The following is a 27829-nucleotide window of genomic DNA, read 5'->3' on the forward strand; positions in this document are numbered from 1 at the left end:
CCGGTGGAGTTTTGCCCACTGCTGCCTGCTTTTGCTGGAATAAAAATGAAGAGGGGTGGCTCTGGCCTCACTGCAGAGCAACCACGTAACCCAGAGCCTCCCTCACACCCTCCGTGCCAGCTGAAGGAAGCTGCTCCCAGTCCCAGGGATGAGCTTGGCTCTTGGAATAGGAAAGCAGCAGTTTGGGGAGGAGATGGAGGTCTAACCCTTGGTGCTGCATCTAAAAATCCCTGTCTTGTGCCCCAGCAATCCCAAGGTGTGAGGAAAAGAGTCTGACCGGCATCATTCAGCCCTTGGGCAACTGCCAGCACCAGCTGCTTCAAGACATTGCGAGCTGCAATGGCAGAGCCATCCCATCATGGATAGCACAGAAACCGTGGAAGAAAAGGAAAAAAAAAAAGGACAGATGGGGCTGAAGAAACAACATAACAGAGCCCAGTCTGGCCAGGAAACGGAGACTGGGGAAGAGAGAGGGGCAGACCTGGCACAAACCCCCCAGAAAGCGTTTGCTCTGCTGGTAGTTAAGACCTCCCCATTCAATCCCAGTCACTGCTCCTGGGAAGAAAGGACCACTCCTTTGGATTAAATACAACCAACCCTGTGGCGTTTTTTTGGCTCGGTGTGCAGAAATCACTTAATTGAAACCACAGCCAGAGTCTGGTGATGACCAAGATCTTAATTCAAGGTGCTCCTTGATGTGAGAAAACTGTCATCCAGAGCAGTGTTTTAACAAATACCCATGGGACTACTGGTGTGGGGATGCCATTGGGAAGAGGGGTTGAGAAATGCCCAGCACCTGGGCAAAGACTCCTTGTCCCCATAGATATGCCAGCACTGAGAAGCTTCTCCAGTTTATCTCTCCACAATGGCAACGAACCCCATGGCTTTGGTACAAGCAGCCCCAGGAACAAGCCATTAACTAATGTTTCTAATTGCTTTACATTTCTGTGGATCATTCTTTGATCAGAGCTTTCACTCTGTTTCCCATCAGCTGTGATTTCTAACCTGCTGTTTGTACCCTTCTTACAGGGTTGGGAACAATTTAGGCCATTTCTACAGGAATTTTTTAGCTCCCAGTTAGAGGTAGCACACTGAGACAGCAGCTGAAAATAATAAATTCAATGAAGCTGTTTTCTCCCTTTCTGTGTAACTCCCCTCCTCACAGCTGTTTGCAGCAGCACGTTGGAGACTGTCAGGTCCCATTGGCATTGCTGCCCCAGGTTGGCAGAGCGGGGAGGTGCTCTGAAGGCAGGTGCTGCTCTGTGGAGCAGGGCTGGGGGAGAAGGTTTCAGCTGGGATTTTTGTCCTCACTGATCAGTGACAAGGGGAGAAGAGGACCAGCAAGAGGTTCCAACAGAGCTTTTTTCCTCACTCACCTTTGTCTCCAGAGAAACCAGGGAAGAAAAAGGTCAGGAGTTGGTCCAACTACAGAGCTTGGCAGTGGCTCAGGCTAAATCATGCTGGCTTTGAACAAAGATCTGCCTCTGCAGCAATCCGTGATGACTATATTCCCTCTTCTCTACCTTTCCAGGAGGAGAAGCTGGGATGAGGAGAGAATGGACATAGAAAGCAGGCCTGGAATCTAGTTTCATTTTATTTTAGCAAACCGCATGTTCTTCACTTATCAACATCTCTACATTAGCAATTGTATAGCTCTCCAACTTCTCTTTAAAAAAGGGTAAACAAGAGGTGACAAACTCAGGCTTTTCATCTCTTAAAAACATTTCAAAGTTGGATTCAAGAAGACTTTGATATATTTTGGTTTTAAGGTAACAGATGTGGTGTGGAAACACTAATTCAAATCACCCGCCTAACCAAGAGCTGCCCCTTTTGGAGCCCCTCTGGCACCAGACCCTCAGGAGACACCAAGGATCCAACTCAGCAGCCACCTCTGGGCCTGTGGCTGAGGAGAGCAGCACCTCGGGGCTCAGTGCAAGTGCTGTCTGTACACAGCTCCCTCACGGGAGCACCAAGGACCTCGGCATGCAGGGATCTAGGAAGGACTCCTCTGCCAGGGCACCTTTTCAGTAAAGAATCACATTACCCCAATCATCTTGTTCCTGCTGTCTAAAGATATAAAGATCTTCTCTGAAGAATTGTTTTAAAAGCCAACCCTCCCCCCTGAAACCCACGTGGAACACCATAAATGTACAGATTAGAGATGTCCTAGAAAAGTCCTAAAATTATTGCAGAAAGTAAAGATGACTCGTTCCAGGGGAGGGGCAGGCACGAGGCACAGCATCGAGATCTAATGAATGCTCGGGTTGGTTTGATTTAGTTTTCAGCTTTTCCCCATCATTCAAGAAAAAAAAAAATTTAAAAAAATTAAAGAAGTGTTTAAGCATCAGAACTAAAATACAAATGCACGTTGACTTATAAAACAAGATTGTGGATTTGACCATGGGATTCCCTGACACTGGAAACATTTTACTTTTTTGCCCGGAGAGATTTCCTCATGGTGGATTTGCCCTTGGCAGAGGGTTTCACTTCCTTCCTTCCACTGGCTGCTGGTTTCTTGGAAGAGCTGCCACTGGAGGCTTTCTTGATGGCTGGGGCTGCTGGTTTGGCTTTCTTAGCAGGGGTTTTGACCTTGGGAGGGGGCTTTGCTTTGCCCCGGCGGGCGGTGGGGGTTTTCCTTGGCTTGGGTTTGGACTCTCTTCGCTTCATCGGAGGGGCCCTGCTCCGGGATTTGGGGGGTGGTCTCTTCTGCATCCTGTCAGGAAGAGACAGCACAGGAACTCAGTGGAGGCACAAACGGTACCCAGAGCAGAGCTGCTGTCAGCAATTTGCATAAAGGAAGCACATCTTGGCATCCCTGTCCTTTGCCAGCACATTCCATGAGCTAAATCCCAAAGAGCAAGAGCTCTTCTGGTAGCTCTACACTGAGCACTTCCCATCTCCACAGAGCTGCCAGCTTCCAACCCCTTTGTTAGGCAAATAAACATATAAATAATGACAGTGAATCAGACAGCTGTCAGAACAATTAAGAGCCCTAAGCACTATCTCTTCTCTCTAAATGGGATTTTATTACTTAACAAACAACACTCATATTAAGTCCAAATTCTGAGTGAGGCTGGTCTCATATCTGGCTACAAAGCTGCAAATAATTACTGTAGGGAAGAATTCTTTTAAGGAAAAAAATAAATACAAAAAGTTCCATGTGAAACATCATACTTTCTAAAGCAGGAGACTAAAGGCAACACAAAGAATAAACACAGGCTCTCTCTCATCTGCAGGAGAAAAGGGAAGGCTTCAAATTATGGAATGGGGGAAGTCAGTATCTCTGGAATAAGGAATAATTAGAAACTTCAGCCAACACCTCTGGATAGGTGACCACACCAAGAACACACCTGAACACTCCACAGCTGTGACAGACATTTATTTCATCCAAAGGACCCCACTCATCTCTCATGCTGCCATACCTCTTCTTTGGTGGTGGCTCTTCCTCCTCAGACTCTTCCTCTTCAGATTCTTCTTCCTCCTCAGATTCTTCCTCTTCTTCCTCATCAGATTCCTCGGAATCCTCATCCTGCTGCTTCTCTGGATAGAGCACATCTGGGCTACAAGAGGGGTCTGGTCAGAGCATGATTTGCTTCTAAGGCACAGCTCCAGGGTAGGCAAGCCCTGGGTAACCCTGGCTCTCCTCTGGCACTGCAGCTTCCCCCTAAGGTTACAGCTTTAGCCCAATCCAGAATTCTGTGATTGCTGCTGTCCCAAACCAAAGTTATTTAGTCTCTGCAATGGCAGAAACATGACAGCCTGGGAATGTACCAGCTCTAAGCTGTCCTTCTCCATTTCTCCTATCCCTCATTGCTCCTTCCTGCAAACCCAGGGAGAGGAACAGCAAAGGGGCAGCTAAGCATGCTGAAGCTGTGGGGGCTCATGTGTGCAATAAAGGGAGCTGGGGAGCAGGTACTTCAATGACTGTGCTGCCATTTGGCTCTTCCTGGGACACCAAGGCCTCATCCTAGGGCTCCACATGGCCCAGTACAGTATCAGCTCACAGCAGGAGAAGAAAGGCTGGTTTAGACTCAGTAGCTAATCTAGGTCATCCTCCCTCCTCCCACCTCTCCACCCTTCAGGAAGGAACATCTGGGTCCTGCTCCTTAGGAGCATCCTGGCATGGAGAACCCACCCCACTCCCTGCTCAGGCGAATTGGTTTTAGCACAGAACACTTAAATAGCCCAACTTGCAAGAAAAGCAGCACAACAGACTACCTGAGAACACTGAGTCCAGTATTTCTACTGCCCTTAAAAGCTTTCCTTGCTAATGAAGTCAGCTTTCTGTTCACCCATGTAATGCCATTATCCAGAGCATGGGTGACAATGTGGCAGTTCACCAGTGATTAAACCCTCCACAACCTCCCTGTAAATAGGAGGTTGGCTCATGAACTTCAGCTCTGATACCTGAGCCGTGCAAAACTCCTGAACATTATTTTACAGACAAGATCTTTACCTGGGATAATAAGGGAAGCAAAGCTGAAAGGTTCCACTGAAGCCCTTCCCAGAAATTTGCTCCATCCAGCCATTCTTCTCACATTTCTGCAGGGTTCTCTTCAGTAGGTGCACTGTGAAAAAGAAATCAGAGAAAGGTTGTGTTACTATCTTTATACTCTTGTCTGATCTTACTGCTCTCTACTGTGTCCTCTGAAATCAGAGGTGGAGTCAGGATGGGAAATCCTCTCAGTCAATTTGAGCAAGATACAAGATATTGTTCCTGAGCACCTGAGTGGCTTTAAACTCTCCAAAGGAAGGAGTCGAGAACAGTGCACTTTTCTGATGTCATGATCATGGGATGCTCCTTCACAAGTCATTCGAGAGCACCATGTAACTACCACTGTCCAAATTTAACCAAATTAGAATGTCCTCTAAAGTGTGTTTTAAAACAAGCCTTTTACCCTGGTTTTGATCTCCTCATGTTCTAAATGTTGTATGTGCTGCATCTTTCCCCATACTGTGGTTTACTTTTTGTTTTGCTTTTTAAAGGGTAAAATATTTGTTCTAGAAATACAACAAATGAACTTCTTAGTCCAGTCTTTTATTCCAGACTTTTATTCCAGCCATTCCATTGTGTACTGTGTAAGAACTGAAACTCAAACTGTGCAAGTACAGGGGATCTTTGTCTCTGGCAAAGGGCTTGGGTTGTTTAGTCAGTTCAGAACCATTTTCAGCATGAATTAGAGGGGCCATTTACATATTGAGCTCCCAGGAAAAAACAAGGTTCACTCTCAAGTACGTTCCAAAGTTTTTATAACCACAAGGCTGCTTTTACTCTGGGTATCGAAGGTCAATAACAGCATGCAAGGGATTTGGCTCCAGTCAAGTCCAGTTCTGAGGTGAGGCATAAACTGGGGAGGAGAGCAGAGCTCTGCTCTGCAGTGTGTACCCCCCTGCTTTTTGCATCTCACCAGATCTTTCTCCAGTTCTCTCAGAATAAAGCAGAGATCATCAAAATTCTTTTTATGTAACGGAAGGAGAAAGAAAACAACAGATTGCAAGCTGAGATTTCCTTATTGGCCTTGCAGGAGCGACAAGCATTGGAGGCTGGCTCAACACAGGCCCTAAGGACCAGGGACATTTCCAAAAGCCATGCAAGAGCTTAGGAAGCCTGGAACCTATTTTCCCTGCCCCGAGATTAACAAGTCACACTCAACATCAATTTCTAATTGGCAGAAGGCCTCAGAGCAGCTTCTTCAGTCCTGGAACCTGTGCTGTGTGTCAGTAACTCTGCACCAAACAGCTGTGCTGAGGCTGTGCTCCAGCTCCGGGTAAAGACTGTGGGATCAGAAATCTCTCTGCTCCTGAGGAATGGCACCAGCTCAGTGATACCACAGGAACAAACTGATCTATGTTCAGGTTTGAGCAGAGACCACTGTGAACCCAGCCTGTCTCTATGGACCTCTAGCACCAACCAATTGCATGGGGGCTCAGCCCAAATAACCCAAATAAGCCACCAGAACATCTGCTTGAAAGCCTCTGCTCAGGCAAAAGTCAAACCAGATATTAGTGTCACTCCTGGGAACAAAGACATGCCAAATCTCCTATCCAAAAAAAACCAAAAACAATTGGCTTTTCTCCTTATTTGCTTGACCTTTTAAAAATCAGATGCAAAGTAGGGCCTCAAACAGATCAGTAAGAGGGGTGCTCATGAATTTTTAAAAAAAGTTAAACTACACAACTTCTCTAAATAAAAAGCAATTAGGAACTGCATTGATGCCAAGCTGCTGTCCCTTTCAAAGCAGAGAGATATGAAATCAACTTGGTGATTTAAGAACAATAAAGTACTTAAATACTATTCCCCCTTCCTGGCTATAGACAAGAGAATCATGCATTCTGTCTCAGGAACTGGCTTGAAAGCGACTGATGGGAACTAAAACCACAAAGCATCTCTGCAGCACAAAGGGCTGAGCAGCTGCAGCTCCCTGCAAGCTCAACACAGCAATTTAAAGGTGCTGCACAGGCACATCTGCAGCTGCAGGACTCTCTCAGCATGCAGAATAGAAGCAGTACAGGGATCAATACTTTACCCTGCAAGTTGGAGTTGGTCCCTGGGTAATTTTCCAGGATATACTTCTTCAGGGCTGTGGTGGAGCAGGTCTTCGGTTCATTCATGGCCGCAATAGCAGACAGGATGGCATCTTCCATCAGAGTCCCACCCAGCAGGGGCTTCTCCCCTGATTTCTTCAGCTATTTTCCAAGGAGGAAGAGAAAAGCATCAAGACAAAATTCTCCCAAACCAGGTCAGGACAAGCTCCTCTGCACCAGGTGGGTCGGCGCTCCTGCATTAGCACAGATACGTTTAATATTAAAACACTGCACAGGGAACGCTGCTCTCCCAGCTGTAGGTGGGAGGACAGGCCTAGTCAGTCAGCTGGCCTGGGGGGCTTTATCAGCAACACCTCACCCCAGCCCCCAAAGACACTGCAAGGATGTGGCAGTCTAAGGGCCTATTGCTCAGGGGAGGAAAGGAAGCGAAATAAATCACATCTTCCTCCATCCCACGGACCAAATGTACCCAAGAGACTTCCGTGGCACACACATGAGTAAAAGATGTTGCAGGCATCTGGGGTACCTGCTGCACTTCCAGTGAGGGATGGAAAGGAAAGCTTACCCCACCAGCTCCCTATTGTGCTGGTGAGTCAGAGCTGAGCAGTGCATGCAGCACGCTCAGCAAGGGAACAAGGGTCTGCTCCTGAAACGGAGACCAAGAGGAGAACAAGAGTCCTACTGCTTCATAGCTGGACAAGCACTGAGCATGCCAGACTGCTGAAGAAAGGGCTACCCAGGGAAACCAGGGGACAGGATGGAGTAACTGACATCCAAGGCTTGTGGTCAACAAGGATGAACCCAGTCTCTGACCTGGAATGTCCCAGATGCTCCCTTCCCTGTGATCTGCTCTAACTGGCCCTTCTCTACAGCTCTCTGCAGGGCGTTCTTCAGCAGCTGGGGTCTGAAACACAGGAGGAGAAAGCTTTACTGACACACACTGACAGCTCCAAAAACAAACAGAGAAACAGCGCTTTGCAGCGTGTGAGCAGAGCAGCACTTAGAGTGTCTGCCTACATGCAGACACTTTAAATGGAGACCTGTCAGCGAGGCTCGTTGCCCAGGCAGAAGGCGGCACCACGCTGGGAGCTGAGCGGCGGCGTGGGCTCGGTGTCACAGCAGCTCCAGGCATGCAGCCCTGGCAAGGGTCCACTCACCTTGAGCAGCACATTTGGATGTGGTGGGCACTCAGCTCACAGGCAAACGAGGGCTGACAAAACCCTGTTAGAGGTGACACGCAGGGTTTTCCTAGTTTTGCTTCCCAAGCCTCAACTCGCTCCATACAGGTCAGCTTAAAGATTGCTGTATGTATGTGCTGGTTAAAGCATCCAGATCCAAGGAGCATGAGACCCCAAGGAGAGCTCTTCACATCCAGGCAGTAAAGGTATGTGGGTATGGTTAAGGTGGGCAGAGCAGCGCTGCTGGTGGTGTCAGAACAAAGATGGGATGTGGAAGGATGCAGGAAAAGGCACAGCTTTTCCTCAAGCTTTCCCACAGGCCCTGCAACTTGGAGCAGCACCTGGCTTAAATACCAGATTGAATCGTTGTGAAGTGAGATAGAACCAGAGGAAGGCCCAGTTTCCCCAGTCCTCTGCTTGCTAAAGCAACTCCAGCACTTACCTTATATCTACTTTGAGTTTGGGGTAATACTGAGACACGTATTTCTTGATCAGGCTGTAAGAAGCTTCCTTGGGCTCACAAAGGCGGGTGAAGGCCAGTGGCAGGACGTCCTCCAGCTTCACCTGCTGCTCTGCGCTCGGAGCCGAAGTGCTTTTCTGAAACACACAGACTTGCATGCATCAGCAGGGCCTAAAACTCTGGGTTTCTGAACCAGCAATGCACATGTGGGGATAAGTGCTCCTGACATGGGCTGCTGAGCTGGAAACTCAGGAGCTGTAAGGCAGCTCTTTAACAACTTAAAACAGTGTGCAGCTTAAGAGATGTACAGAAAATCTGGCTGAATTTTCATAGGAGTTTTAGAAAGACTTTACGAATAAAAATTGCTGAGTACCTAACATCTGTATTTTTAATTATTTCCTTCCTCTTGCTACAGACATTTTCCTCTGCCACACTTCAGTGAGACAGAAGAAAAATTATAGAATCACAGAATTATTCAGTCTGGAAAAGCCTCCCAAGATTATCAAGTCCAAACATTAACCCAGCACTGACATATTCACCACCAGAACATCTCCCCAGGTGCAACATCTGCAGGTTTTTTGAAGACTTCCAGGGATGGTGACTCCCTGGATCCCCTGTGCCAATGCTTTACAACCCTTTTTGTGAAGATGATGATACATGCCGACACGAAACTTAAAACTCATCAAAGACAGAACCTGTTTACACAAATCAAGTCTTCCCCTTCCCCAAAACGAACAGCTAAACAGGAGTCTTTTTTTTTTTTCTTAAATAACACAATAAAATCTTGATTGAAGCCAACGTTCCCTTCTGAGTTTTTCTCCACCCCTTTTGTTACTATGAGAGGGGATGATCAGGGAAAAATGGTCTGTTCTTTATACAGAAAATGTGCTGAAGTTCAGTGATTTGATGCTGAACAGCAGCTCTGCAAACAGTGCAATGGGTGAGGGAGCTGCTCCCCTGACAGTCAAGTTAATCCAAAACATTTGCTTTGCTGCAACGCAGAGAAAGTAACTGGGAACAAAGACACCCATATGCTGCAGAGAGAGGTGATGTGTCAGCAGGTATCAGCTGCCTTGCTCACACTTCTTGTGGAGCCAGTGAGCTCTGTTTAAGAAGTTCCACTGCAATTAGTTTCCTCCCGGGCCCTATACCAAGTTCAGTTTTAGGGCTTTTGGTCTCACCAGGAGGCAAGAGAAGACCACCAAGGTGTTAAATGTCTAATGTCACCTGTCTAATCCCAAGGGATCAGCAATTCCAGCTAAACGTTTTGTAACTGCAGCGTTAGGAATGTGTTTCACACACTCAACACAGCATGGAGCAGAGATCAGAAGTGCTGGAACCACAACTAACTGTGAAGCTCAACAAACCATCCCCTTCCCCAACAACACCAAGCATCAGAAGCTTTCTTCCAGAAGCCTTAGGATATTTTCTTCTTCCTCCCACTGTCCTCACAGCTGATGGGAGACCATTCCCCTCAGTCCTAAAGGCTGGAGTCTTCCCTTTATCTATACAACACATAACACACACACAGCAGTAGCATAAAACTCTCTTCCAATACCTGAGAGGCACTTCTCTCTGCCTAGTAAAGACAGAAAAAGAGTTTCATGGTTATTCAGTTTTCTATCTCTGAACCAAAGCCTAGGGGGTTAATGTAAACATTTTAAAACTGAGATTTTGATCATATGACTTGGGTTTAATTCCTCACAGTAGCTTTCTGATATCAGTGGGATGAGTGTTTTAATTACTGTACTTGGGGAGAAAAAGTACAGGAAGGAGGAGAACACTGGGTTGAGAATGCTGGGTAAGGTACATGTGTTTCAGTGTAGTACATTTCAGAGTGTTGTTTAAAATGATCCATCTTACCTTTCTGTCTCTGGCTTTTGGAACAGTTTTTCCTGCATTAGACACCACCACAAAGCTCCCAGAAGCTCCCTTTCCTTTCACCTGGTTCAAGAGAAAGTAAATTTCAGTCCTTAACAGAGTAACTCAGGATACTAACAACCTGAGAGGAACTCATAATGATGCAGATTTTGAATGCACTGTCACCCTGCCGTGGGTTTTTACAGCAGAGGCCTGACTTGAACCCAATGAAACTTCAGTTAGATGAGAAACTGCAGCCAGACATTGGGACATACTCTGTTGTGCTGACCAGGAGATCCTGACAGATAACACAGGCAAAAATTACAGTGTTAAAACCAACACTGCTGCAGAAGTGACACTGCTGGACTCACGTGCTGCTGCAATGCTGTGTGACACAACACCCAGAAATGGCAGGAATTGCACAAAAACCAACGGTGCCAAGCATGCGACTGACACAACTGTGCTGAAATCCTGCCACTGTCCAACAAAGCAGTGACAGAGGCTGAGGAATGTCCACGATGGAGAACATGCTCATTCCACAGACTTTCTAATGGAGTTAAGGAATTTCTATGCAGTTCCCAGAATCATTGAATAGTTTTGGCTGGAGGGGATCTTAAAGATCACCCAGTTCTACCCCTGCCATGGGAAGGGACACCTTCCACTATCCCAAGTTGCTCCAAGCCCATCCAACCTGGCCTTGAACACTGCCAGGGATGGGGCAGCCACAGCTGCTCTGGGCAGCCTGTGCCAGGGCCTCCCCACCCTCCCAGGGAAGGATCATTTTCCAATACCTCATCTAACTCTGTTCTCTGGCACTCTGAAGCCATTCCCCCTTGTCCTGGCAGTCCAGGCCCTTGGAAATAGTCCCTCTTCAGCAATGCCATCTCCAGTGCTGCTCCACAAAGCAGCTCTTACCTGCCTAATGATTCCCCTCTCCAGCTCCCTTTTCAGTGCTTGCTTCAGGAGGTATCCCCTCCTCTCCAGCTCCAGGGAAGGGTATTTGTGGATGATGTATTTCCTTATTGCAACGACCGAGGCACCGCTCTTCTGAAAGCAGGCCTGAAACAGACACAAAACATTAGACACCACCTATACTGGAACTATCCTGAGTGGGGTGGAAGAACAGAGATTGGACTGATGCACACAGGCCACCACAGGATGCCAGGGCTGGCCTTTTCCTCACTGTGAATTGAGTATAAAACATGACTAACAAAATACTTAACTTTCCTCTTCTGAGTAGCTGAAGAGCAACACAAACAACACAAAAGCAGTACAGCAAGCACATATCTACTACTCCCCTGCTCTGAAGCCCTCACACAGAATGGCTTAAAATACAAAAGAGTCACCTTTTGGCAACACTGCACAACTGATTTACTAACACTTTATTAATGCCAGACTGAGTAATCATTAAGTCGGGACAACCTGCCAATTATTTTTTTTTAAGAAGATGGAGGATTGACATCAGTAAACTAGCAAAACCTAAGGTGAAGGTTTTGAAGACAGATGGAAAGGCCATCTTGCAATTAAGGCTGGTGGAGTCCAGGCCTCTCTGAAGGGAGTGACCAAGCCTTAGAGGGGGGCAGCAGCACAGCTACAACAGCAGAGATATCATCTCAGGAGGGATAGAGTAAACCAAGACCAAGTAAACCAAGACTTTGGAATGCAGGTTTACAATATCTCCGTCTGTACTGAGTTAGAGTAAGTTAATGCTAAAAGAAAGCACATGTATCAAATAGATAGATGAATCCAGGTAAATGAACTTAAATGTGGCTAGGAGGCACAGCAAACAAAATTATGACAGCAATCAAGGAGGTTATGCCATCCTAGCTGTTCCTCATAATGTAATTAGGGAGGGAAACAAATTCTAAACAAAGAAATCAGCTACAGGGCCCCTCATCATCCTCATGGACTCACATGTCAGCTCCATGGGCTTCCAGAACAAGCACGCCCATCTTACACATGCAGCTTCCTGCTAACACACAGCACTGTCACCTGCACCTCAGCAAGCTGAAATTGTGTGTTTCAGAACACAAATTGAATAAAAACCACATTTGTGTCCTGCTCACCTTGATGGCCTCAGTTAAAATCGCATCCATTTTGGGCCGGGAGGTGGCTGCCATCTGAGTCTGCTTCTGTGCCCGAGCCAGCTGGCTGGCAGAGAGCGTGGCCCACGCAGGGATGGTCTTCTTCACCTTCTTCTCTTTCTCCTTGGTCTGATCCTTCTCGCTTAGGGAAAATGCAGAGCAATAGTAAGACAAGAGGCACTAAAACAAGCCAACAAGCAGGACAAGAATAACAAAAAAAAAAAAAGCCCAGAACATCTGATGTTATTTGAATCAATGTAACTTAAGGACTACTTTGATGTTTCTATTAGTAAAAGAGAGACCTTGTATTGGTATTCAGCTTCACATGTTTGAGAACAGCAGCTCCACATGATCAGGAGCTTCTTCCTTGGAAGTATCTTAAGGAGAGGCACCTTATGGCACTCATTTTCCTTTTCTCTCTGTAGAGCCTGACTTCCTTCAGAATCCTACCCAAATCCCTGAATTCAGCACCAATTAAGCCTTACTCCTTTTTGGTTTCTTCTGAGGACTTTGTTTCCTCCTTCCCTTCATTCTCAGGTTCCTTTGGCTGTTCTGCTTCACTGGATGCAGCAGGCAAGGTTTCAGTCTCTTGCTCCTCTCCAACAGAGGCAGATTCCTCAGAGGTGACTTCTGCATCTAAAAGATGTGAAAAAACATCAAGTTACTGCCCAAAACCAGCTTTTATTCTTTAGGAAGGTAGAGGGAACAAAAGCCAAACTTAAGAAAGAACACACCCCACTAATTATTTCCCACCAATTTATTTTCACTAACTTAAATGTGTTATTTAAAAGCAATTTAAAAAGTGAAGAAAAGTACTGAAAAGAGATTCAACAAAGGTGCAATAACCCTCAAATGCCAGAATAATTGCAAACAACATCATGCAATATTTTCACAATTAACCAGTTCTAACAGTGTTCTCCTCTTAACTCCACAAGTTGCTGTGGATTCTAAGAAGTAGCTTTGCTTATGACCCAGTTGTTCTCAAACACAAAAGCACCTGAAGGATAATTACAATTCCATCACATTTTCCCAGACTTGGCAAAGCTTTGGGTGGCATGTGCATTGGCAGGAGCACTTGCATATCAGAAGGATCAAATCCAGTCAGAAATCAACTTACCAAGGAATTAAAAAAAAAAAAATACATTTAGCTGAGAACAGGCCTTAGAGACTGGGCTGCCTACTAGATAAAATGCATATAAACTGAAATTCCACACTTTTTGGATAAATAACTGCCCACCAACATTGCTCTGTGCAGCTTAAACATTTCTGATACATTCCTGTGCAGTTATCCCATGGAGGCCTTTAAAATACACAATGAATTAAGAGTCAGTTTTGTAGGTAGTTTTTTAAATTTGTGACACCAAAGAGGATAAAGTCAGTGAAACCAACTGACTGTAGTAGTGAAATGGCACATTCTGGGACACTGAGACCAAGCTGCTATGTCATGTTAATATCAGGCTAGATTGCATGACATATTGTGGTAAAACTTTTTTACTCAGAAAAATTGAGAAAAGAAAAGAATACTCTGTTTTTCCATTCATTAACTTCACCTTTTGATCTCAAACCATCTTTCTGACGCTACTGAAATTTCCTAACTTCTTTACCCTAAAGGATGTGCAAACTTAAAGGGATGGTATTTAGCCATATTTTCATGTCTGGAGTGACAGAGGGTATAAAAGACAAAACAAGTGGGTTCAGACTGAAAACAGTGTCTGCAAAAAACAAATCCTGGAAAAGCCTGTGACAGGGAGCCAAACATTAATAATATTTGCATCCTGGCTGCAGGGTTTTCCAGGAGTTTCAGAGCCAGCCTATGTTTGGATATATATGAACCCTCTAGAACCATGACTGTACCTGCTTTGACCTCTTCCCCTTCAGCAGGTTTGCTTTTGGGAGGAGTTTCCCGGGACGAAGCATTCACCGAGCGGCGGATTGGCATTGTGTCGTCTTCCACTTTCTACAAAAAGCATGTGAAAATCAGCACAGGTGCTGGAAAGAATCGGAAAGTTTTGAAATGGGATTAAAGTAAATCAAAGCAGCATAGGTAGAGATATTCTGGTTTGGATTTTTTAGGATGTTAAAAGACAGTAGCCCTCAAACCAGCTTCTTCAAAGCATACTAGGAGAGGATAGTTCCACATTTTATGGTTATAAAAGAAATAATTTCAATTCCAAATTAAATGAGATGAGCATTTGAGGATTTTGGCAGATACATCATCTCAGGGAAAGCAGGGAAGGGGAAGCAGAGTTTGTTAGACTCCCAGTCGAGTTTCCTAGAAGCAGGGGAGAAAGAGTACTGAGTAACCTTGAGCAGGACTGGAAGTCAAGGACTGATCCAAGGGCAAGCTTGGAGAAAGGGCCAGCCCCTACCTCACTTAACTTGTCCGTGTGGATCAGCTGAGCTCCCGTTAAGAGTGGAAGCGCCTTATGATGCACGGGTTCAGCTTCAGACAGATCAGTCGACATTTAAATTAATTTCTAGACCCAAGTGCAGGTAACTGTGGAGCCCCAGGTTTTAACCCCAAGGACTTTTTCCTAATGGTTTTCACAGTGCAGTGAGGAGTCAACCTAAAGTACAGAAAAGATGTGGTGTGAAAATTAACAAAACAAAAACATCTACGTCCAGGTAACTATCAAATTAAAGATTAAAAAGAAAAGGATAAATGACTTACAGCTCATGACTAACACAACTGACAAACAACACTTGCATTCAACAAAGGTGCTAAAACATGTGTGCAAACTGATGAACTGTAGGTGGAACAGAAATGGGAAAGGTGCAAGCCAGACCTGCTCCATTAGAAGATGGCTGAAAGATAAAAATGCTCTTTAAGTTAAGGGCAAGCATTGATGAGAAGCAGTCATTGCACTGTGCCCTGCATGAGGGAACTGGTCAGAGACTTTGGGTAAAAGCAGGGGCTGGCACTTGGAGCTAAGTCATTACACCATTACAGCTGTCAGGCAGAAGATACAAGCACTGGGAACCCAAGCCATGCCCCCTCAAACTAAACCCCATGCAATTTAAAGAAATTAAGGAATCTTTTGACAAAAAATGACAATCAGAAGAACAGTCTCCATGCCTTCTACCAGAAAGCATAAGCTTGCAAAAGCTCTGCTCCAAACACATGCACTGTCGTGGATAACAAATGGGTTAAGCTTAGTTTAACCCTCATCAAGTCTCACCCCCTACCACTATTATGCTTTTACAGCCTTTCTTACCTGCTGCCTGTCTGCCTGCACTGGCCTCTCCTAAGGAGAGGGGCTCCACTAATTCCTTCATAAAACCAGGATTCATTGGCTCATTCACTTCCTCTCAGCATTCCCTTTAAAAAGCTTCTGAGCATCCTCAAAGGCAAAGCCTCACCTCTAGCAGACCACGGCTGGACCTGTCCCAATTGCATCCAGAGATCAAGCTCAGCCTGGCCTCCTCCCCTCCTGACAGAGAGACAGCCAAACGCCCCTGTTTTCACCTCCTCTGGGTGTCTCCTTTTGCTCAGAAGGCAAGCACTCGCCACAAACCTTCTCTTTCAATAGGTATTTCTCCAGCCTGGGTGTTTTCCTCTTGAACAGTCCCAGCCCTGCTTTCAAGCTGACTTTCACCACAGTTTCAGCACTGCTCTCCCCATTGCACATCTCTGTACCACACCAACATTTTCTTTCCCAAAAATACAGTCCTGTCATTACTCAGCAGTGGGGATCCCTAATCAGTCAGAGGCACTTCTGACAGGAACTGAAGAGCCACTCTGAAAACCTATGGGGAACGGTCCTGCCTCAGCACCAGGGAAAGCAAAGCCCAACAGCACTGGATGTTTTCTTCTCAGGCCGAACAGAAAGATCAAAACACACCACATGCCAACAAAACAAAAAATGAGATTAATGAAGCTTTCCTGTGAAATGTCAAGATGTGGAAATATACTAAATTGCCAACTAGAATGTACAAAACTTAGCACAGCACTTAACAAAAAAATTTGGCCTGTTTTAAGGAACCTTTTTTCCTCAAGTGTGGAAACTGAAAGAAAAAAAGAAAATTTTCACCAGTCTTCAGCTCAATATCCAGTGTTTCCTCTAGCAAGCAGAGTCTAAAGTCCTTTAAGAAAATGCCAGAATTTTGAAGTGAGTCCTAAAATAACCAACTGCAGATTCCCCCTGAGGGAAATCAGTAGGGGGCTACAAAAGATGCATTCCCTGGGATTACAAACACACAAAAGCCACACTGTGGCTGACATGGTCCCGGGGTTTAAGTATTTTTAAGCTGTGTAACCTGCATGACACATGCATGAAAACAGTACTCCCAACTCTGAGTTTAAATTCCCCAAGTTCTGAAAACCCTTTTGTTTAGATGAGTGTATAAAGCATTGGAGTCTTTTTGCTCTCAAGAGTACAACTTAGCACAATTCCTCACTTCTGTGCCTACAGTACATGCAAACAAGCCAGGATCCAGCAGAAATTCAGGCTTGTTGATTCCCTCTGCATTCCCAGGCATGGATCATCTCTGCTCAAAAGCCCAGGGAATCAAAGGGGCAGGAGGACAATCTCCTCCCAACTGCAAGGCACTGATCTCCAGGGGCAAGGTCAGAAGCCCCACCTCGTGAGAGCATCCTCACAGGGACTGTGCCTGCTCAGCCCATTTCTTTCCACAGGGGCATCAAAAGTGGTTTTCTGCACTGAGCGTGAAGTATCAACCACATACAGGCCTGAATTCTGTTCATCAAAAAGATACAGTGAAAAAAGAGAAAGTTTTGCAACGACAAACAAACCAGATCCGTGTAAAGGAGAGATCAAGTCACCCAAACCAGCTGTTACCTGGACACAATATTTCAAAAGACAACTTTAAGCAGGAGCCACAGCTACAATCACAACCATCACCCAGTAAAAAAAATGAAAGTAACAACTGTGTTTTGCATTTACACAAACATCAAACAAACACTGTGCCTTAAAAGGCGGTAGAAACCACCAGCTGAGGATGCAGTTTTCAAAGTGGTTGTTGGGTAATTTTAATGAACATTTCAATCTGATCAACTGTCAGAAAAATATAATCACATCAGCAGTGAAAATACCTGCGGGATACTAACCTTAACCAAAGTACAGGAAGTCACTCCTCACAGAGTTACACCTCTTTTTCTACAGGAAAACTACAGATTTCTACAGGTTCACAGGCTCCCAGACTATCATGAACTGGTTATTCCAAAGGAGATAATCCAGCAAGGAGCCGATAAGCAACAAGCCCCCCCAACTCCTGGATTTCTAGATGAGCAGGAATGTGTCCACTCTCCCAGCTCAGGGAGTAGCTGCTAATGCAAGATCCAAAGATACAGAGAGTTTTTCAGGAACTACTCTGAACCACCCATAGCAGTTTCCTCCTGAACTATAATATCATTAGGAACAAATAAAAGGAGGCTTCAGGTGAGACACATATTTGATAATATTTCCAAAGTGTGGAGTCCCTCCACTAATGTAAGAGATACAAGAATTTAAAAAAAAAAAAAAAAAAAAAATTTGGCTGAATTCTTGAATTTCTGCTGGCTGTAAGATTTTTCAACTTAGCCTTCAATCTCCTTTGAGATAAAATGCTTCAGGACAAACTAGGTTTTGAATGTGGCAATCCAAGTGTCAGGCTGGCAGAAACTCCAACTGACAGGGACTCAGGGTAGGGTGAGCAGGCTGAAAACAACCATGCAATGGAAAAATGAGGAAGTGTGTCCAATCCCGGGCCAGTGGGGTGTCTCCTTACTGTCACACGACACCTACGGGTGATTGATGTACTTAGATGTGACTAGGTAGAAAGCACACGACACCGGCCTAGAAATGAGGTCAAAAAGGGCTAAAAAAAGGTTTTATGCACTTGCAGGTTAGAAAGCAGGGCATCAAGGGGTACAAATCCAACAACCTGACAAGTGATGCAAACAAGAACAACTGTTTGTTATCAAAAAGCCTTAGAAAGCAAAGTAAAACTGGGTTTAAAAATCAGGCTGTCAATTACTGAAAATTATTTACTACTCTATAATACACAAGAGTATTTAAATTACTTGCAAATTGCAGAAAAAAGCACAGGAAATGTTAATACTTCTGCAAATCCAAATCAAACATGCTAAAATGCATCACCTTCTAAACTGCAAGCTGTACAACTCTGTTACGTCTTTGTCCGCCTGAAATCCTCCAAGCTGCTCCCTAAAACCCAGCCCAGGTAGCAGCAGATACTTTGTCAAACCCTCAGTATCTACATGGTCACAGTATATCATCCAGCCACATCTCAGATACAATTGTGTCTGTCAGGAGTTCTCAGCTGGGGCTTCCACTGCCTGCCACTGAGGCATCCCAGCACTCTGCCTTTGGCTTTTCCAGCTCATGGAGCTGCCTGTGGGCTTGGCTAAGTCAGCCCAGGAGTACTTAGTCATTTAAACCAGCCTGAAGTCCTGCAGATTAATAAAATATGTTATTGAATAAAGAATATAAAGTTAGTTCCAACTTCTGATCCTTATTTGTCAACCCACTTGGAAACTCCCTCGCAAGTGCTGAGCACAGCTGGCATTCCCATCACTCCTGCTGCATCCAACAAGTTTTGTCTTGATCCTTAGGGCCACCATTCCCCAGGAGGTGTCCCAGCTCCCTGGAATTTCCCCTGATTGAGCCCCAAGGTCTGCATTTGCAGCTCTCCTGCAGTGGAGGCTCCCAGGGCTCTGCTCCAGGCTACCTGAGCCCTGCATGGAGCAGCTTGTTTCAATTAACCAGGAGCAGTGGTCCAGCACACACACCCAGAGCTCCCCACTCACCAGGCTGCAATTCCTCAGCCTTACAGTGTCCATTTCCATCCCCTCCTTCCCTGCATGGGGTATGGGGGGAACAACAAACCCCATACTTTAGGGTTCAGGGGAGCACAGCAAAAATCCTTCACACTTCTAGCATTCAACCACAGGAATTCCTACACTCAGAGACCCAAAGGAGGGGTTTTTAAGCCTAAAGATATATTTTCATTTGAAAACATTTTCATTCACTGTTGAATTTGAGCCTCTGACTTGGAATGCCACTAATGCAACCCAACTTATTTGTCCCTTGTCCAACCTAACCTGTCCTGATTTTTACAGAGCACAGCAAAAATTAAATCTTGCCCTTCTGCACGCACAGATGCTCCTTTCACAGAAGAAAAAAAAAAAAAAAAAAAGGTACATTACTAAAGTGAGTCTGATGCTCCCACCCAGGGCTGAGCTCAGCACTTGTCTCTGTTAGGGTCCAACACCAGCAATCCCAAACCAGCTCAATCCCCATGTAATTCCCATGAAGTAACCACCCATGCCTCACCTCTGCTGTTCTCCACACAAAGAACATCAGCTCAACAGAAAACCACTACAGGTGTCTGATTCTCTGTCCAACAATCTCTGACCTGCACAGATGGCAGTAAGAACAGATCATTTCCATTGCCTGGATTATTTTCCATTCCTACACCCAGAGGCTTTTCCTCATGTCCCCAAACAGCCACAGTCAGCAAGCAACTTAAATTACACCACCATCATACCTAAAACTCACAGAAATTTCAGCCAAGGGATTAATATGAAGCAGATTTTCTGCCTGTACAGCTGTCTGAAAATAATCCATCACCACACTGATGCTCAGGATCATGATGGTGACAAGCTCTGAGGAACAGTTACAAGTTTTGAACAGTTTTTGGCTAGAATGGCCCTTGATCCAAATTCTCCACACTCTATCTATGCCTCATGGCCACTGAGGGATGAAATCACCCCCATTAGCATGCACAGGGTTCAGCTTTAAGTTTAAAACAAGCTCAGGTCACAAAGTTAAAACAACTCCAACATGAAAATCCCCTGCTGAAAGTTTTCATAGCTTTGGATAAAATATCTTAATTCAGGATCCAACTTAATGAATTTTGACAAACTGCTGACACTTGAATGAAAATTTAGGCTGCAAGTGTTACATACCAGGGTTTGAACCTTTTATAGGCCATGTCCACCTTGCCTAGATAGATTAAATTTAAAACCACAGTATAAACCCTCCTCCCAACTACTACTTATTCAGCTATCATTATTCTACAGCCAAAACTATACATGATAAAAGCCATTATTTCATTGCAGTCTGTAAGAAATCTACCCACACTTCCCATTATAGTCCATCAATGTAACACTTTTATTCCCTCTCACAGAAGTTTAAATCCTCAGAGGACCCCAGGTCACTTGTAACAAAACGCTGCCAAAAGATTTACATGTCACTTTCTGCTGAAAGGGAAAAAACCACAGGAAAAGATATTCTGAAGACAAAAAAAGACAATTCAAGGAGTTTCTGCCTGACCAACATGCATGATGAATTGAGAAGATCATTAATTAGTAAGCTCACACAGGTAAACAAGAGAAAGCTTAAAAAGTCACCTTTTTGCAAGGTATTTATACCAGGTTCTTCCCACCAACAGGAATTATGTGTGTGTGGTTTTTTTTTTTTGTTTGTTTGTTTTTTTTGTTTTTTTTTTTTTTTTTGTTTTTTTTTTTTTTTTTTTTTTTGTTTTTTTTTTCTTTTTTTCTCCCTTTACTCATTCCTGATTTCCAAGGATCTCCCACTCTATCCAACAATTTTTTGAAGTCTCACCTGAGGAAAGTCTGTGCTCTCCTACCCAGATCATCAAACACCTCCCCTCTTGAACTGAACTCACCTCCCTCTCCCCTCACTGCTCTCATGGAGAAGGGAGCTGTTTACAAACACAAGCACTTCCGAACCTCTCCCGCCTCAATGGGAGCTGCTTGCCAAAGACTGCTGGCCAACTCTTTCTTGAAGATGCTAAAAATACTATTTATGGTCAAAGCAAACAAAAGTCACGTGCTGGGAAAGCAGAGTGCAACACTTAACAGTCAGTTAAGCACGGCGACACACTTGCTAACCCAGAAATAATTCTGCAGGGCTCCTAAGAAGTGAGAAATATCCGAGTATCTGAGAAATACCACAGCTATAAACAAACTATCCAAGCGATCAGTCCCTGCTACACTGTATAAAGGAAGGAACACACCCACAATCTCACATAATCCAACTTTTCTTCTGCAGCACAGGCTGCGCAGTTCCCCAGTGTTTGTAGACATTGGTTAGTGAGAAAACAGTTAAAATACAGAAGGATTTGTTCTGAATAGTGTTCCCAGTCTGGAGCTGTCCTCAGGTGGAGCAGGTAAGGTGATGGGGCCCCCTGACCTGGCAAGAGCCACCCCAGAAGCTGCTGCTTCACTCCTTAAATCTTTGCGATGTTTTACCCAAAAACAGCCTAGAGCGGCAAGAAGGACAACGATACAGGAACGGAAGCCTGCCTGGAACAGCCCCGCTCCAGAGTGGACTTTAACAGCCTTCTCTTTAGAGAACCTGTGCACTATGGGGGAGGAGGGTGATTAACATTCCTTAAGCAGGCTGCGAGCACCTGGGCGCACGGAGGCACTCGGAGGTGCCGGGAGCCTCACACGTAGGTCTGTATCCATCGCTATCAGCGCCGAGGGCGATTAGGGACCTCTTTTAGGAAGCGGAGACACACCGAGCCAGACTGAGGTTCCCCTCGAGCGGTGGCACTTGTCGGGCGCTGAGGAAGCGAGTCAGTGCGGGCAAAACCCCGAACAACCGCACAGCCGAGCAGCCAAAGGCGGGAAGGCCGCGGCGGGAGCCAAGGCGCTCCCTAAGTTTATAAATAGCGATTATTTATTGTGTCGCGGCCCTGCCAGCCCCTTCCGCCGCTGACCTTCCCCGGGGCTCGCCCTGCGTCGGCGGGACGGGAGAGGAGTGCTTGAGGCGTGTTTGAGCCCCGCAGCTCCTTTGTGAGGGCCCGCGGGCCCGCACCCCGCCAGGCCCCGCCAGGCCCCGCCGGGCCCGGCGACACCCGAGGCCCGGGGCCGCCTCCTCAGGCTTGTGCCGGGCCGAGCCCACCGCGACATCGAGCCGTGCCTGCGCAGCGTGTCGCGACTCCCCGTCACGACAGCCCCGCTCCCCCAGGCCTGTCAGGGCAGGGAGGGCGGAGTGGGGGGGGACGCGCTGAGGGCAGTTCCGGCGCCCCTTCGGCGGCGCCGCCAGGCCGCCCCCGCGCCTCGCGCGCAGCACCCGCGGCCTCCCGGGCGCGGCCCCGCGTCCCGCCCGGCGCGGCGCCGGGGGCGGGCGGGGCCGGGACTCACCGGGCCCGGCGGACACAAAGCGGCGGCGCCTCCAATGGCGGCGGCGGCGGCGGCGGGACCGGGGGGGGGGGCGGCCGAGGGGCGGGGCTGAGCGGGGGAGGCGGAGCCGCGGCGCGAGGCGGGAGGGCGTGGCCGGGTGGCGCCGCCGGCCAATGGGAGGCCGCGGGCATTTTTCGAATGCCGCCCCTTCCCCCCCCCCCGCGCCCTCCGGCCCCACCGCCTCCACGTCGCGCGAGAGCGCGCGCGTGCGCGGGGAGGGGCGGGGCTGCGCGCGCTTCCCGCCACTACGGCGCTGAGGCGATTCCCGCCGGGCGGGTCGCTGAGGGGCCAGAGGCGCCCCCGGCACCGCCTCAGCCCCGCCGGGCCCTCACCGCAGACCCCCCCAGGCTGCGACCACACCGCCGCCTCCTCCTCAGCCCTGCCAGAACCCGAGTGTACGTGTTCCTGTGTCACCTGCTCCAGGTGACCCTGCCTTGGCTGGGCTTGAACTGGATCTTCTCCAGAGGTCCCTTCCAACCCCAGCTATTCTGTGATTCTGTGTGTAGCCATGAATTCCCCTTGCACTCCAGCCTGTACATCACCTCCAGCCTCTTGCTACGTGCTCTTTCTCATCCTCTGCGGTATCCCCAGTGCCGTCTTCCCTTTGCCTCAGCCTCTTCACCCCCATCCCTCATTAGCTGTGTAATTATTGGCTGCTGCAATTACACCAGTCCCAGTGCTGAAGTCTGGCTGCAAGCTGGGAATTTTCTGTCACAACCCGCTCACAAGTTCTCCCATGTGGGAAGGATCCCTTTCCTGATGATGCTTTGCTCTGTTTCAGGCAGTTTTTACCTGTGCCTTTGCTGCTCGGGGTGAGGATTATCATGGCAAGGCAGAGCTGAGGTGTGACCCACACTTGTATCTTCACTGTCACAGTAATCTCAGCTGTGCAGATACACTGAGAGGTAAAACCCAAGCTTTTCTTGTATACCTCTTGCTACACATTTGCTCCAAGTTTACTTTATTTAGCTAGACCCATGGACGTTCTTTTTTTTCCCCTTCCTTCAAAACCGACTGCCTAAAATTGAGTTTAAGGTAGAATTCCTCAATTCCCTACCTATTCTTATTTTCTGCCATAAGCAAGCTTAGAATCACAGAATCATTAAAATTGGAAAAAACGTTAAGATCATTGAGTCCAGCCTTTCCAATGGCACTGCAAAAGCCACCACTAAACCATGTTCTCAAGTGTCATATCCACACATTTTGAACAGTTCCAGGGATGGTGACTCCTAGTACACCACAGCAATTTCATCTGCTGTCTCTTGTCTGAGCAGTTTTCTCATTTTTGTTTTCTGAAATAATCTTTACTCGTCTCCCGCCAACCTCTCTTCCCATCTGTGTTTTTACAATTTGAAGACCATATGGGCACTTACCCATTTATTTGGGCACTTTTATCCCTGCTGTGATGGGAAACCCCTCTGTGTGCACATTTAGAAGCATTTACACCATTCAAAGCACTGCAGAAGTGTCTTATTTCTGCAGTAATGCCTGTTTCTTGTCCAAGCTTTTCCCAACTCTTTCCCCTGTAGGTCACTACTGTAAGTTTACTACACCTGAGAATGTCACCTTCTAAAGGCTTGTGAGCAAAGCCTGGCCCTGTTCAGTCCCCTCCACTCCAGATGATCGCTGTGATGTGGAGCTGAGCAGCCCTGGGAGCGCTGCAGACAGATGGCTCCACTTTGCTGAACATTCCTGTCTTGCCCGTGAGTGTGAAATGAGCCCTGTGCAACTGCAGAAAAATGTGTTCCTTGGCTTTTTCCCCCTGTGGTGCCTCTCTGGCAGGAGGGGAAGGTAGAGCAGAGGGGGAGAAGAGGGAATGTGCTCCTTTACTACTGAGTTTTAAGACACCAAGAAGGAAAAGATGAAATCAGACCAGCAGCTCTCCCTTTGCCCACTGCAAGGATGTGCCCCAGCACTTGTGTTGCCTGAGCCACGGAGCTACAAGTGGACGAGAAAAGCTGTTGTCTCCTTCTCTGGTTTTTACCTCAAAATCCATCCCAGAGGGGAAGAGCAGACCCTTCACATTCCTTACAGCCACACTGCGGGATCACAACCCACTGCTGTGTCTCCTCTGCTCCACTTTTTGGGCAGGTTTGTGTCATTTGTGTCCCTCTTCCCATTCCCACAGGAATGAAGCAGTGGAAAGCTCAGAGCCAGCACAGGAGGAAGGAACAGGGAAATCCATGGCCAGGGAATCAGACTGCAGCAGGGAGCTGCTGCCAGAGTTATGTGTGATGGTGTCAAGCACTATCACTGTCAGGAATATTTCTAATAAGGATTCACTTTTAGTAAGTACTAAGCACTGTTAATAAGTCCTAAGCCTTCTCAATACTTTTCTTGCCTGCAGGTGCCATGGACTAGTAAGATTCCAGCTGTTTTTTTCCTTGAAAACAATTTCATTTGATTCCACCATGCTGTACCCTAGAGCTCTCCTGAGACTCCCCACAGCTTTGGGCTTGGGCTGTGCTGCTTGCAGATCATCCAGACATGTTGCTTTTGTTCCCAAGGAGTCACTGTACAATTTGCAGTCAAGGGTTTCACTGTTTCCACCCAGCGTCCAGAGCAAGTGGAGCAAAGCTTGTCTAGGACAAGCGTTTCTTGTCCTAGAAACATGGAACCTCTTGTGTTTCTGGTTTAGATACAGTTTTGAATTATGTTTTAAATCTGCCCATGGAAACTCCATTCCAAGGGTTATTTTGTTGACTTTTTTCCCTATACCAACTCACATTTTCCCCACTTTGCCACATTTTTTTTATCTAAAGTGAACACTTTTGAATTTAATAAGCACCCTTCTGTGAGGCTTAACATCTATCTGCCACATGATTATTACCTTTATTACCTCTGTCAAACTGTGCACCTGCTGAAATCATCTTCTGCCAATACATTCTCCATCCTGCTGCATCTCTGTTGCCAAATGTTGTTTCAATGTTGACCTGCAGCTCCAAACTTCAGCTCTGAATACATTCAGGCCTTGCCTTTGGTGTTGTCACCCCAAGTTTTTGTCGATTTTCTGCCTTTCCACTTTTACCTCAGCTTTTACATTTATCTTAGGAAGCCTTTTATCCCCTTCTGCCCTTGCAGTCCACCTGGCTCAGGGAGAATTTGAGCCTTTTTTCCAGCCCAGCTCATGTCTAGTCACCACCAGACTGGGAAGCTCTTCGCTGTCACTCTGCTCTTTCATCCCTAAAACTCCATGTTCTGCTGCTTCTTCAGCTTCTTGTGCTTTGAAAAACAAATCTAGTATCATAGACACACACAATCCAATATTCCTTGAGAAGGTCTTTACCTGCAGATCTCATTATGCCTCAATATGTATCCAAGGGGGTTGTTTTGGTTCTGTGCCCAGCCATGAGGGGATGGTCGCTGCTCTCTTCAGCTTGACCCTGTGTATCTGCACAGGGAGTGATGCCAAGCACAACAATCCCATAACCATCACTGAACCAAACATTTAATTCATGTGGGTCTCTCACTTGTTGAGCCACACACAAACTTCCAGAGGCTTTCTGCCCCTGGCAAAATAAGCATTACACAAGGAGCTATTACGTGGTGGTGTCACCTTTCCTGCAGACACACACCTAATTCTTGTCTTTATGCCTGAGCTGTTTTTTTAGTTCTACTTTACTTATTAAGAGATTTTTTCCCTTTTACATGTCCTGTAGAAATAGGCACTTTTAGTCCTTTAAACTGGAATTTTCCACTTTGTTGCTGATTCACGTCACCAAAGACATCTCTAATGATCACCAGAACAACTCACAGTTCTCTTCCAATTAATCTTTAGTTTTTTTCAGCTGCAGAGTCTTACTGTCATCCCTGTAGCTTCTTTAATTCTATGCAAAAATCAGTCATTTTCTGCTTTCAACCCCAAAATGCATATTCTCTGCCTCTTCATGGCTTTCAAGATATCACTTTTGATTTCTTTATTTCTTATCAGCTTCCTAATAATTAGTTCTCCATACTTATCCCAGTGTCACTCTACACCATCTCTCAGCTGGTCTCCCTTGCTGCCTCTCTCACACTTACTCTTAAGGTTCTACTTCCTTATCTTTTCAAACATTTCCCCCTTTCCAAGAGGTATCCCATTCCTCTATGCATTTTCAAACCAAACAACCTATTTTTTTTTTACATCAGATCTAGCAAGTGAATAAAAATACACTTAAACACACCAAAGTTGGTTTCATTCTGGAGCAAGTGTAGAATAGAAACACCACTGGAGCCAACAGGAATTTGGAGCAGGAAAATATTATGTACTGAACAGCCTCCACAGGCTGCTGCTTTTCTAGAAATACCCTAATTTGAAATAGATCCTGGGTGCTGTCATCACTGGAGGACCAGGGGCTGGAAGTTGTGATTCTTTTTCTACACCACTTTTGGCATTACAGTAATGACTGATTTTACCCAAAGCAGGCACATGAAGTGACACCTTCACTAAGCAAGGAGCAGCTGAAGACCACCAACTCAACACTGTACACAGGGACAGCTCTCCCAAAGCCACATATCCCCACAGTTAAGAGATCTGGCAGTGAGAATTTCCTTAACTCTGAACCAAACAGTGTTTTGGATGAAAACCAGCCGCAGCAGGGGCTGCTCCCGTCACCTGGGCAGGCAGTAACTTGCTGCCAGATCTCCTGGCTGGAATGGTTTTGCAGCCACAAAAGCTCCTTTTTGGCTGCCTGACCCCTGCCATAAGCAGCCTGGCTGGACTGTGGCCTCTGCGGCGTACGAGAGCAATGCCATACCTGTGAGCCTTGCTGGAAGGCAACTGAGCAGGAATTTAAAGCTTTTTTTGTGATGGCTCTTGCTGGAAGAACTCTAGAGCTGGCTCACTTGTTGCTCTGTGGAAAATCTTGTCAATTGGCTTTTCTTCAAGATGTCTGAGCTGCAGCTCAGGCTTTTGCTCAGAACATCCACCTTGTGATGCTGCAGGAGGCCTGGAGAATCAGATGCATTTCCTTGGAGAAAGATAAAACACTCAACTCCTGTTTTGCAGAGATGAGTGAAAGTCCCTGCATTTATGATCCTGGTGTATGAGAACACCCCGGACAGGACAGAGCTGGGACTGAATCCATGCTCATGAATTCGTGCAGTGGTGGTGCCGAGTGCCTGCTCCCTTCATGGGAGTGATTCCCTACACTCTCACACGAGTGGGAAGTGGCCAGCACCAATGGATTATTCACTCCAAGCCATCTGTAATGTCACAGAGCATTCGCATCAGGTGTTATTTCACAACAGCTCACCCTGCAGTGCTGAAATGACCCATTTCCCTTCACAGGTGAGACCTGAATGCACCAGCTGTATCTGCCAAGATGATCTTTGCAGCTCCTTTCCAGCTGTTCTCCAAAATGCTGTGATAAACCACTTCTAACAGGGCTTTGCTCCCCACTCACTAATGCTTTGTACCCTGGGAGCTTAGTAAAACTCTTACGGTAACATCTGCCATTAATTCTTGCAGGGGGCTGCAACAGGACAGCCAAGAGCTTCACTGCTCTCTCCTCTCACTCAGTAATATCAACATTTCCCAACCAACAGC

General features: G+C 46.5%; 1 protein-coding gene across 3 annotated transcripts; it reads right to left on the minus strand.

The window, feature by feature from the left end:
* Nucleotides 1-1576: 1576 nt before the first annotated feature.
* HP1BP3 (heterochromatin protein 1 binding protein 3) lies at nt 1577-22326 on the minus strand. Of its 3 annotated transcripts, none has more exons than XM_053997605.1 (13): nt 22264-22326; nt 14498-14695; nt 13983-14085; nt 12614-12764; nt 12111-12270; nt 10960-11103; nt 10048-10128; nt 8167-8321; nt 7360-7450; nt 6528-6687; nt 4457-4568; nt 3423-3560; nt 1577-2713 (listed from the first exon to the last, which is right to left on the minus strand). In XM_053997605.1, exons 2-13 carry the CDS (start codon nt 14591-14593, stop codon nt 2428-2430), a joined length of 1677 nt encoding a protein of 558 aa, XP_053853580.1. In that variant the 5' UTR covers nt 14594-14695; nt 22264-22326; the 3' UTR covers nt 1577-2427. The 3 variants fall into 3 exon arrangements, with proteins under 3 accessions (XP_053853580.1, XP_053853578.1, XP_053853581.1); XM_053997603.1 differs by lacking the exon at nt 22264-22326 and adding an exon at nt 14800-14969; XM_053997606.1 differs by lacking the exon at nt 14498-14695 and having other exon boundaries at nt 22264-22321.
* Nucleotides 22327-27829: the final 5503 nt, after the last annotated feature.

Source organism: Vidua macroura, chromosome 23 (assembly GCF_024509145.1).
Source record: "Vidua macroura isolate BioBank_ID:100142 chromosome 23, ASM2450914v1, whole genome shotgun sequence".
NCBI lineage: Eukaryota > Metazoa > Chordata > Aves > Passeriformes > Viduidae > Vidua > Vidua macroura.